Source organism: Loxodonta africana, chromosome 24 (assembly GCF_030014295.1).
Source record: "Loxodonta africana isolate mLoxAfr1 chromosome 24, mLoxAfr1.hap2, whole genome shotgun sequence".
Lineage (NCBI taxonomy): Eukaryota > Metazoa > Chordata > Mammalia > Proboscidea > Elephantidae > Loxodonta > Loxodonta africana.
Genome location: NC_087365.1, coordinates 6,013,659 through 6,026,786, shown reverse-complemented (window position 1 = coordinate 6,026,786; position 13,128 = coordinate 6,013,659). Strand labels below are relative to the sequence as shown.

Genomic DNA, 13,128 nt, shown 5'->3' with positions numbered 1-13,128 from the left:
GAGGGGTTCCCCTGCCACTGGGCTCACCACGGGGACAGTCCAGTTCGCCCAGCTTTAGGAAGAGTCTTTTTATGCCTCCTGACCGACCTTTCCAGGCTGGCTGAAAGGGTGGCCTCGATAGTTGTCAGTGGGGATTCAGCCTCCTTTTCCAGATGGAGAGTAGAGGACCGGGCAGAGGGGTCCCAGGGTGGGTAGGGTAGGTAACTGGGGTCCAGAGCTGTCCATTACTTCTGAGATGCGGTTCCTGGCAGCCACGTGACCTGGGACTCACCACTGTCCACGTGTTATAACAGTGCCAGTAAGACCTGTGTGCTTACATGTGCATTTTGATCATTTAAAGCAGAGTTTTTCAGGTGATTTTTTTTCATCTCTGTGACTTCCTTTCAGTATTAAACAGCACGTGGTTCCTGGCCTCAGAGGCTCCCTTGCCTTCTGGGGCTCCAGCAGCCTCTTTCCCTGTTGACACTCGCTTTACCAAAGTTGTTGTGAGGCCACGTCCTCCAGCCTTGCATTTCACTGTGTTTGTGCTCATCACAGGTTTGAATATGGGCAGCGGCACAGTCAAGACAAAGACAACCAACAAAATCGCTTCGGAAGAGAATTTTTCGTCTCGCAGAGGAAGTCCTTTGTCAAGGTAAAGTCGTGAAAGCCTTTCTGAATAGCGGCCACAAGATGAAAAATGTCATTACACGATGAATTAAACTCTGGCTGTGTATTATTTTGTTGTGTGATTTGATGGGGGGGTGCGGTTTGGGTTTTTGTTTATCTGAAATAACAGTTGAAACTTTCGTCTACCTTTGGAAGTACTTGCACCCGAGCCAAGCATTGTTTTGCAGCTGTTGTTTCCTTGGTTTAAGACTTAGTTGACACCTCAGTGAACCACAAATTAGCATCTACAGCTGCTCGCAGTAGGACTGCTTAGAGACCACACAATGGAAGTTGTCAGGAAAAGGGCAGAGAAAAAACATCAGGCCTTAAAAGAAATTATTAACGTGGCCTGTTTCTTCTTTCTAAGACAGCTGATATATAAACTAGCAATTGCTAGATACACATTTTTGTGTTCCTTTTTTTTCTTTTTTAACCAAGTATTTAGACCAGATAATTCTATCCTTTTCTGCTGCTTTCTTGCTTATTTTCCCTAAAGAGCACAATTTGTTTTTCACTTGTTAAACTCTAGCCCTTCTTGCAAGTTTTCTGAGCAGTGATAAGTGAGTTGTGTCTTCATTTTGTCATCGACATAAAATACTCATACCATCCAGTGTCGTCAGGCAACCACCTGATAAAATACCTACCTTTTTGTTTTGGGCTAAATACCATGTAAAACGCCCCAGCAAGTTGCCTTTTTTTTTTTTTTTTTTTTAACACCATTTCTCATTAAGAAGTTGTCCTTAAGATGATCATAGTAAGTTTGAATTAACTACTTACCTCCAATGAGATTTTAAAACAAAAATTTTACAAGTATAATGTCCTATAAGATAAAACGATTTGATCTAGAAATACAGTATTTTTTAAAATGAAAAATTCTGTTCTCATTTGTATTTATTGCAATGTTTTGAGGACCTTAAAATAAGATTGATTTTTTTAGATTAAATTTTTCCTTTTTAGAAACCTCAACGATAGGGAATTGCTCATTTAATTATCAGAAATTGTTATCTGAATACCTGAGTTTTTCATCCATAATTTTAAAGGAAGTGGAAAGTAATGAATTATGGGACAGGAAGAGTTTTGAAGTGTTATGTCTTTATGATTCTACTGTATGTTCAAGTCCTAGGTCTTCTCAAAGAAATCCTAAAAGACAATGAATTCTACAGATAGATTTAAGGGTTTAATGTTACTGTTTGGCTTAATAATGCTTCTCTTTGGTGTTCAAAGATCTTTAGAAGTTGTTTTTCTTTTTCCCCTGTTATATTTTAGAGACAATAAGAAACCCGATTCTTAAACTTTTCTTTGTATATGTTCTTTGGGCAATTGTTAATACTTTGAGAAGGCAATTGGATTTTGTGGAACATTTGCTGAACCTAGTAATTTCACACTTGTGTCTATATTTCACTAAACTAAAATCCAGCTTTTTCCCCCTTCAATTTGGTGGTGGGACCTTTCTGTTATTACTGTTGTTTTCTGCATGAAATTTTCTAAATAAATTACAAGTAATCTCATCAGCCCCTTTAAAAAAAAAAAAAAAGGCCTTTCAGGAACCCTTGGTTCTAGACACTTGATAATAATCCTGCAATGACAAGGTCTGGACGTTGAGCGAGTGGGCTTGGCGTGGCGTCTGTCACAGTCAGGTTCTCGTGCTGGGCTCGGGGTTGTTAATACACCACCCTGGGCTTTGGAGAGCTCCGGTTTTGCTGTTTATGCCTGGATTCACTGAAATTTCTTAGAGGCTTACATTTAAGGATCCCACTTACTGCAGTCACTCCTTGTGCTTTATTGCTTTTACAAGTGGTCTCGAAACCCAGTACTTGAGAATAAACATAACAGTGCAGTGCTGCCGTAGCACTTTTAAAAATTCTTCTTTGCTCTGTTTTGTCAGTGAGCTGATGAGCAAGCTCAGAAAAAAGACCCTGCTGGACCTAAAAAAAAAAAAAAATGGCTTCCTCTGATGTCCTAGAGACAGTAATTATGATGTGCTAGTTAAGCCCAAACTACAGCTGAGGGATTTTACTTTAAAGCAGCGGCTTGGGCGCAAAAATGCATTTATAGCTCTTTGTCTGCACCTCATTATGTGTGGGCCTGATTCATTAAGTAATTGGTTTGCAGTTGTTTACATGAGTATTAAGGCCTTCTTTTCAGCCGCCTTTGAGAGATACATTGTGCAAATGTTGCCTGTGATGAATGCAGAATGAGGGCCAGGGGGTCCCTCCTATTGGCTAAACAGTGCACTCTGTTGAAAAGCCAGAAAAAGGGATTGGGTGCTGCTTTGCATAGCAATGACTTTCTTAATAAGTGTTACGGATTAATACACACAAGCTATAAAAGATGCGAAGAGATACTCTTAGCACATTTATACATGCTCGTTTTATTGTTGACGGTGGTGGGGTCCGGTGCTTTCATATATCCCGTTTTTCAGAGCAGCGTCTTCAGTCACAAGTCGTAATAGAATCCGGTGTTTATTGTATTATAAATCACGGGCAAGTAGGCAGATCGGCAACAGTTTATTATGAAAGATTCTTTCAGTGTAAATCTTTTTCTCCCATTGTATTTCTTCAGCAGCATCATTTTGTGGTTGAGTGGTGATGAAAGGCATAATGTAGGAAGGAGTGAGTCCTAATAGGAGGCCGTTCTCAGAGTACAGACCACTTGTTCCCTTTTGTTCAGGGGTGCATGCCAGAGCTTCCTCTCCTCAGCGGGCAGACGTTCTTGCCTTACCTTCCCCAGGAAGCGGTTTGCACTCTCCCGGGCCCGTTTAGCCAGTGGAGATTATATTTTAAGAGGCTCCCCCGTAACTTCAGCTTCCTCTTGGGTCCAGATGACATTTTATCAAAAGAAAAGGATGTGTGCTTGCGACAAAATTGCCCCGGGAAAAGGGCCACCCAGCCGCCGCACCCTGCCAGGGGCCTGCCCTCGGGCAGCCACAGGAGCAGCCAGCGGAGGGTGCCAGCCTGCAGCCGATGCCCCAGTGGGTCGGTGGCATCATTTTTTTTCTTGCCTTGTGGCTGTGCCATTCTCCCCAGGGAGCAGTGTAAAGATCACAAGGCACCAACAGTCCAGTGAAACAAAAAATGAGTTTTCCTGTCAGCCCTTTAGGTCCTCCTGTGATAGCCTGTTTCTGCCTCTGGTTTAACAAACCTGCATTCTCCTTGAATTCTGTGGAATTAACAGCTTCCTGAATTTCCCACATGGTTCTTATAATAAGCCCACATACTTGATTTTTTCTGTACAGAGCATGAAAGAACAATCACTCTCTTGGTTATTTGAAGGGAAGGCGTTAGCAAGATGACCCACTGCAGCTAAAAATGACATCTGCTGTAGGGCCCCGAGTTAACCATCAGGGGGCGCTCAGACTTTGTCAAATTAAACTGTTTCAGCCTGGTTTGCCTTTCAAAATTAAAATTAGTATTTACAGAGATTTCTTGGCACACTAACGGTTTTTTTCTTTCTGGATTATTTTTTGCCTTTTATTTCTCAGAAAGATGTTTATTTTGAGAAAAATTCTAGCTGGAGATGCAATTTGGTAAATATTAATACTTATTTCAGCTCACAATCTTAAAAATTATAGTATTCATAGTCTAGCGACCACATCTTCACACAAGTTAGTTATTTTCAGGCCTATAATTAGATTCTAGAACTGGAAGTCCACTGGGCTGAGAGCCTGTCCTCATTGCTCCCCAGTGTTGTAGACAGTTCCCTGGGCAGGACCCTCAGAGTCTCACTGTTAAACCAGACTGACGTGGCCTTAAAATCTCAATAACTTAGGTCAGTTTGTTAATGGGCTGCAGATTTTTTTTCTTTCTAAAAAAAAAAAAATTAACCGTGAGGTAAGAATCGATGTGTTACTAACATTGAGGCTGTCCTCCACACAGGCCAGCAGTGAGTTCCCAGGTTCCCGCAGGGGCTCCTTTCACCCACTCCACCCTCTTCCGCCCCCTCAGCAGCCTGCTCTCCCACTAGCCCTCTGCTCACTGGGCACCCTTCACGGCAGCAGGCTGTCATCTGCCTGGTACAGCGTGCTGTTTCACGTGCCATGGCTTTTACTCACATGCTTTCTCTTCCTGGAATCCTCCTGTCCCACTCTTTACCTGGCTGGTGCCCACTAGGTTTGCAAGGCTTAACCCCTCACCTTCTGAAAGTCCCCGTAGCGCCCGTGGCCACTTCTGTGACCAGGTGTAGCCCAGGGTTGTGTTGACAGGTGTGCTTCCTCCCTACTGTGAGCACGCCTTCTGGGGGGTGGGATTGGGGCACGTCTCAGTCACCAGGGCTCCATAACTGTTGGACCTCCAGAACAAGCGAGGGAGCGAATGAGCATCAGCCTACAGCTCTGCCCTGCACTCAGGCATGAGTGCTGTCCCCCGTGATACCACGTACCTGGGCAGCAGGGAGTCATGCACCCCACAGAGTTGTCTGTGCCTGTGTGTGTGTGTGTGTGTGTGTGTGTGGTGGGCCATGGGCACGTGGTAGGGGGACACGGCCTTCTTCAGTTTTCCAAGGGGTACTCTGGCGGGAAACTTTGACCATGTCTTCTGCATTCTCGTTGTTCAGGAAGCAGGGCACTTGGGAGCACACTTATTCGGGGCCCTATTTGGGTTCTTTCCCAGCTACCATCCTGTCTGCCGATGGAAGCCTGTCTGACTGCTGGCCCCAGACTTGATGAGGGCATGCAGGTCTTCGCACGTGTAGGGGGGCCTAAGATGTCATCCCCAATTCCACTGCCATTGATTGTCCACCAGACTCACAGTTGCTGTTCTGACATGTGTCACAGTTATTGTTTTGATAAATTGCCCCCAGTGGAACGCGAGCACCTCAGGGCAGAGACCAAATCTGCCTTGTTCGCTGATGCAGCCCCAGCACAGACCCTGACATGTAATGTCGCCTTTATGACACTTGTTGAGCGAGCGAGCAAGGGAGCAGGTGAATGACTGTGCAGACCCCTTCAGAATAGATGCTCTGCCCACCTGCTGGTGGAGAGGCCTGGCCAAGGCAGATTCCCTGCTTCTTCCCTGTCCTGTGTGCTCCTGTCCCATCAGGCCTGCTGCCTCTCAAGGAGGAAGCTTCGTGCATCTCAGGTCTGTGTTCTCTCAGCCTGGTCCAGGGCCTGAGTACTCACCCCTCTCCGTGACTACTCACAAGCTGCCCTCCACTTAGAACCCAGGACTGCACATCACTAGCCAGGCAGTATCCGTTCCTTCAGACTTGACAACAGTGTGGTGCCCCTGCTCACCCAGGGCTCATGTGTCCTGCACCCTCCTCGCTCGGATACTTTACTAAGCTTCTCAGAACACTTCAAGGAAGGCATCCTTGTTTTGTGGACCAAAAAACCAGTGTGCAGACAGGTAGGGAACTTGCCCAGCCCACCCGGCGAGCAGAGTTGGGCATTGGGAGTAGCCTCTGTCTGGCCCCAGAGCTGATACTGTCTCAGCTTCTGAAAACAATAGCCAAAGTCATACGTAGGACAAGGACCCAATGGTTCTGACCTGCCCGATGTTTTACACACTCTTCTCAAAAGGCCCGGTGGGAACAGGTGTCCGCAACATGTGCCTTTTAGAAGAGCCAGCATACTGGGAAGAGCATTTTATTCCACTTCTCTTTCCCCGCCTGCTGGCTCTGGGTATCTTGGTATCTCTTGACCTCTGTGGCCTCCACCACCCATATAGTGAAGGTGCTGGGTTGATAATCCATAAATTCTCTGTAATAATTCCATAATGAGTTTCTTAGCTCTAGATTTTCCATGTCTCATGCTACTGCTGTCTACTCATGTTACTCTACTTGCTGGCTCTGTAACGCAAAACTTAATACTTACGCTAGCTCTTACCATCTACTTTATTTTATTATTTGCTTTTTTTTTTTTAATGATATTTTATTATGTTTTCAGTAAAGGTTTACATGGAAGTTTAGTTTCCCGTTCAACAATTTCTACACAAATTGTTCAGTGACGTTGGATATATTCTTCACAATGCATGAATATTCTGATTATTTTCTTTCTAGTTGTTCATTGTCATTAGTCTAGTTTCCCTGTCCCCATACCTGCTCAGGTTTAATTGTTGATTGTTTGGTCTCATGTAGATGATTTCTTAAAGAAGCACAGCACTCACGGGTGATATTCCATATTTTGTGAGCCAGTCTGTTATTTAGCTAAAAGGTGAGCTCAGGGGCTTGTTTTGGTTCAAAGTTTAAAGAATATCTCAAGGCAGTAGTCTCTGTGAGTCCTCCAGTCTTAACTGGTCCACTGAGCCAGGATTTTTTAAGAATTTGAGGTTCTGTTTCATATTTTGCTCCTATTCCATCAGGATCCATCTATTATGGCCTAATCAGAATGGTTGGTAATGGTAGCTGGGCACCATCTAGTTCTCCTGAGCTCAGGGTAGGTGAAGCCATGGCTCATGTGGACTGTTTTTTCCCTAGACTAGTTTGTTCTTTGAATCTTTCGTTTCCTTCTTTCTCTTTTGTTCCAGATGAGTAAAGACCAACAATTGTCTCCTAGATGGCTGCTAGCAAGCTTTTAAAACCCCAGGTACCACTCGCCAAACTCGATGTAGAACATAAGCTTTACGAACTATGTGTTGCCAACTGTCCCATGAGACTATTGTCCTAAGCCTTCAAACTCAGAAAACCAATCTTGTGAGGCATTTGTTTATGTCTAAGAAGCATCCATAAGTGTGCCCCCTATGTATTTTATTATATATATAGGAAACCCTGGTGGCATAGTGGTTAAGTACTACAGCTGCTAACCAAGAGGTTGAGGGTTCGAATCTGCCAGGCACTCCTTGGCAACCCTATGGTGCAGTTCTGTTCTGTCCTGTAGGGTCGCTATGAGTCGGAATCGACTCGATGGCAGTGGGTTTGGTTTGGTTTCGGGTATGTGAATATATATGCATGCACACACGTACATGCAGATATGTAACATGCATAACCTATATATACTACATATATACCCACATGTACATATCAATACATGTACCTGCCTACACACATAGATACATACCGGCACACACGTTTTTTAGTTGTTGCAAAATGATATATGCCATAGCAATTACCAAAAGGTCCTTTTTTTCTTGCGTACATCTTAGTGACGTCGTTTAACTTTTGTCAGGCTCTTGGTGTTACCCTTCACGTCACCAAAAATAACAAGTGCCTGTTATCTAGATAGTGACTCCCCCCATCCCTGGTACCACTGATGAGCATAAGTTTCCATACATTTACCTATTCATGTCATTTCATAAAAGTGGGAACATATAATATGTGTATTTTTGTGATTGGCTTATTTCGCTCAACACAACGTCCTCCAGGTTCATCCATGTTGTAAGATATTTTGCGAACTAACTTATCACTGAGGTTTTTTTTTAGTATTCCATTATATGCATGTACCAAATTTTACACACAAATGTATACATACCACATTTTATAAGGAGCCCTGGTAGTACAGTGGTTAAGAGCTTGGCTGCTTATCCAGAGGTTGGCAGTTCGAGCCCACCAGCTGCTCTGCAGGAGAGAGATGTAGCAGTCTGTTACCATAAGGATTACAGCCTTGGAAACCCTATGGGGCAGTTCTACTCTGTCCTGTGGGGTCACTGTGAGTCAGAATTGACTCAGCGGCACATACAACACCATCACATTTTACTTACCCATTCATCTGCTAATGGCCACTTAGGTGGTTTTCTTCTTTTTGGTATTGTAAATAGTGCTGCAAAGGACTTGAAAGCAGGGACTCAGAGACTTGTACACCAGTGTTCATTGCAGCATTGCTCACAATAGCCAAAAGGTGGCAACACCCTAAATGCCCATCGACAGATGAATGGATACAAAAAATGTGGTACGTACACACAATGGAATACTGCTCAGCCAGTGGGAGAAATGAAGTCTTGATACGTGCTGCAGTATCGATGGAGGTTGAAGACATGCTGAGTGAAATAAGTCAATCACAAAAGGACAAATATTGTATGACCTCACTTGTATATAAAAAGACAATAAAAGGCAAATGTATAGTGACCAAAGTTTATTAGTGGTTCCCAAGGCAAGAGGGAGGGGTGCGGGAGGTCACTGCTTGTGGAGTACTGAGTTTCGGTTTACAGTGACAGAAAAATCACACTGATTAGGAGTAGAGTTGCACAGCCGATTTTTGTATGTGCTGTCAACAAGTTGTACACCTGTAAAAAGTTAAATTGGCAAAAGTTGTGTGATAAATGCATTTACAACAATGACAAAAAAAGAAGTAGCACCTGAGGTTGCTTATGTACAACACAAGAGCTCATAGGATTTGGTTCCTTAGTTTGGATGTTTAGGGTCATGGTTTCATGGGACATCCCAGTTAATGGCCTATTAACGTGTTTCGTGCTTCTGTTCTACCTCCCAGTTCATTGCATAGTGCCTGGGGTTTTAAAAGCTTGCTTGCAAGCAGTCCTGGACAGAGTGAGAGAAAAATGTATAACAAAATTCAAACTCAAAAAAAGACCAGACTTACTGGTCTGACAGAGACTAGAGAAACCCTGACAGTATGGCCTCCAAACACGCTTTTAACTCAGCACTAAAGTCACTTCTGAGGTTCACCCTTCAGTCAAAGGCTAGGCAGGCCCATAAAACAAACGATAATAGATATAGCTCGACCGTGTATACAGGACTAAATGGGCATGCAAGCCCAGGGGCAAAGACAAGAAGGCAGGAGGGGACAGGAAAGCTGGACCAAAGGAAGTGGGGAACCCAAGGTCAAAAAGGGGAGAGTGTTGACATGTCATGAGGTTGGCAACCAGTATCACAAAACACTATGTGTATTAATTATTAAATGAGAAACTAATTTTCTCTGTAAGCCTTCACCTAAAGCCCAGTAAAAGAAAAAAAAAAAGTAGAGTTTGATAAAAAGAACTAAGTGCCAAGGTTTAGTGTAGAGTTTTTTAAATAGAGGATTAGGTTAGCCAAACTTAGAAGGTAATATATATCTTAGCCCGGGTTCCCCAGAAAATACGTATGTCAAAAAAAATCTGAAAGTGGTAAATAAATGTCTGAGTTATGTGAACTGTAAGTCATGCCATGTTCTCTGAAATTTGCTTAGTCCCTTATGAATTTCCATAGAAAAGGGAATCAGAATATTTCCCCCTCATTACCTCACAGCTGAACAGAAGAGTGCATGCATCTAGGACCTGATGCACAAAAGCCACTCATATGGTGCCTTTACAGATAGCATGTATAGAATGAACTCCAGACTGGAAGGTGAATATGTTTTTCTAAGTGTCAAGTAAAGATTAAATAAATAAACATTGCATGATATCTGCCGTATTGACATGACCTATGACCGTATTGACAGCATAACATTTTATTTCCTAATACTTCCATTAAAACCAAAACCTTTTCTCGCTTAAATGTATTTGAAAAGAAAAATTTTTTATCATGACCCCAAATAGAAAAACAGTACCACTTGTCATCAAATATAAGCAAAAAATAAGTGGAATGAAAAGTTTGTTATAATTTTTAAATTAAAAAAATTGGAAATAAAATGGTGGAGGGGGGCTGGGGAGAAGCTTGCAAGCAGCCATACAAGGCACAATTGGTCTCTACTCACCTGGAACAACAAAGAAAAAAGGAGAGTCAGGGATAGGAGAAGGATATGGAATGTGTGGCTAATTGCCTCCATGAACAACTGCCTCCTTTGCCATGAGACCAGAAGAAATGGTTGGTGCCCAGCTACCATTACTGAACATTTTGATCAAAGGTTATATAGAAGAATTCTGATCAAAAGGGGAAGATGCAGAACAGAATTTAAAATTCTCATAGACTCCATACTTTCCGGAGCCATGAAAAAAAAACAAACCCAACCCTCTGCCATCAAGTCAGTTCTGACTCATAGTGACCCTATAGGACAGAGTAGAACTTGCCCTAGGGTTTCCAAGGAGTACCTGGTAGATTTGAACTGCTGACCTTTTGATTAGCAGCCTTAGCTCTTTACTATGCCACCAGGGTTTCCATGGAGACCCCTGAAACTTGCCTGGAGATAATCTTTAAACCTTAAACCAAAAATATCCCCTGAAGTCTTCTTAAAACCAAACGATAGTTTAGTTTAAGTAGTTAAAAATGTCTGCCTTGAGCATTTTGCTCTTTTAAACCAAAACCCAGTCCCGTCGAGTCTTTCCATGCTCTTTTAAGAACTATTTGTATGGGATCAAATTGACAACAGCAACTCAAAAGATTAGATAGGAACCTTAGTGGGCAGTGAGCTTATGTTAATGGGGGTGGAACAACTTAGAGAAGTAGGGTGAGAATGGTTGCACAATACAAAGAATTTAATCAATGTAACTTAATTATACATGTGGAAACTGTTGAATTGTATATTTTGCTGCATATAATCTCAACAACACAATAAATAAAAACTTAAAAATAAGATAAAATAGTGCTGCAGTGAACATAGATGTGCGTGTTTGTGTCATTTGTATTAGATTCCTAGGGTATATACCTAGAAATGGAATTGTTGGGTTATATGGCAACTCTACACCCAGTTTTTTGAGGATCCACCAGACTATTTTCCATAATAGCTGTACCATTTTGCATTCCCACCAGCAATGGATGAGGGTTCGAGTTTCTCCAAATCTCCTCCAACACTTGTCTTTTTCTGTTTTTTTGTTTATCTTAAGCTATCCTTAAAAAAAAAAAACTAAAACCTGTTGCCTTTGAGTCGATTCCAACTCATAGTGGGAGTGAAATGGTATCTCATTGTCTTTTCGATTTGCTTCTCTGATGGCTGATGACATTAAGCATCTTTTCATGTGTCTTTTGGCAATTTGAGTATCCTCTTTGGAGAAGCGTCTGTTCACGTCCTTTGTGCAGTTTTTGATTAGGTTATTTGTCTTTTTGTTTTTAAGTTGTAGAAGTTTCGTACGTATTTTAGATATTAGACCCTTATCAGTTATATCGTTCCCAAAGATTTTTTCCCAGTCTGTAGTTTACTCTGTACTCTTTTGATAGTCTTTTTTTTTTTTTTAATTGACAATATTATTTTTATTTGGTCTAATTCAGGAAGCATGGTAGAGTTTTGTCACAATTTAGACCTGCATATTTTGGTAGGGAAAGAGAGCTGGAGTTGGTAGGATTGCAGAAAGTCCAAATTTTTGGAACTGCAGAATCCACAGAACTTTCGGCCTGTACCTCTCCCTCTGCATCACTGCTCACACCAGGCGGCCCTCTTCATGATCTCTGTTAGTACAAGCACCTGACTTTTTGTTTTTTTAAATTGTACTTTAGGTCAAAGTTTACAGAGCAAATTTAGTTTCTCATTAAACAATACGTATATTGTTTTGCAACCCCGAGTCATGTTAACACTCTCCTCTTCTCAACCTTGGGTTTCCCATTTCCATTATTCCAGCTTTCCTGTTCCTCCTGCCTTTTCATCCTTGCTCCTGGTCTGATGTGCTCATTTAGACTCATGTATGTGGTTGAGCTACATTTATTATTGTTTGTCTTATCCAAACCAAACCAAACCCACTGCCGTCGAGTCGATTCCGACTCATAGCGACCCTATAGGACAGAGTAGAGCTGCCCCATAGAGTTTCCAAGGAGCACCTGGCAGATTTCAACTGCCGACCTCTTGGTTAGCAGCCGTAGCACTTAACCACTATGCTACCAGGGTTTCTGTTTGTCTTATAGGCCTGGCCAATGCAGTGGGTAATCTCTGGCTGAAGGATGAACCTCAGAAGTGACTTCAGTACTGAGTTAAAAGGGTGTCCAGGGAGCCATACTCTCAAGGTTTCTCTAGTCTCTGTTAGACCAGTAAGTCTGGTTTTTTTTCTGAGTTTGAATTTTGTTCTACATTTTTTTCCAGCTCTATCCATGACCCTCTATTGTGATACCTGTCAGAGCAGTTGGTGATAGTAGCTGGGTACCATCTAGTTGTGCTGGACTCAGTCTGGTGGCAGCTATGGTAATTGTCGCCCATTCGTCCTTTGGGCTAATCTTTCCCTTATGTCCTTAGTTTTCTTCATTCTCCCTTGCTACAGACTGGGTGGGAACAGTAGACTTATCTTAGATGACCACTCACAAGCTTTTAAGACCCCAGATGTTACTCGCCAAAGTAGGATGTAGAACATTTTGTATATAAACTATGTGATGCCAGTTGAGCTAGATGTCCCCCAAGACCATGTTCCCCAGCCCTCAGCCTAGTAACTCAGTCCCTCAGGGAGTTTGAATGTGTCTATGAAGCTTCTATGACTTTGCCTTGGTTAAGTTATACTGATACTTCCCCAGTATTGTGTGCTGAGTCTTCACCAAAGTTATCACTTACCTGCTGTCTAAACCCAACCCAGCGCCAGTCAATTGTCTAGTTAGTATTTTTCCCTCCCCACTCCTCCCCTCCCTTATAACCATCAAAGATTTTTTCTTTCTGTGCATAAACCTTTTCATAAGTTTTTATAATAGTGGTCTCATACAGCATTTGGCCTTTTGTTACTGACTTATTTCACTCAACATAATGCCCTCCAGATTCATCCATGTTGT

The 13,128-nt window shown here is 42.5% G+C and overlaps 1 protein-coding gene across 5 annotated transcripts in view; it reads left to right on the top strand.

The window, feature by feature from the left end:
• KIZ (kizuna centrosomal protein) overlaps nucleotides 1-13,128 on the top strand; it is a 153,533-nt gene that overhangs the window by 132,066 nt on the left and 8,339 nt on the right. For all 5 annotated transcript variants that reach the window (XR_010319186.1, XM_064275720.1, XM_064275716.1 and 2 more), the window contains one exon: nucleotides 538-634. Coding sequence is in view for 4 of the 5 variants with exons in the window: in XM_064275720.1 (XP_064131790.1) it covers nucleotides 538-634 (97 nt within the window). In the remaining variant the exon portion in view is untranslated. Of the gene's footprint in view, nucleotides 1-537; nucleotides 635-13,128 lie in introns of those variants that run through there.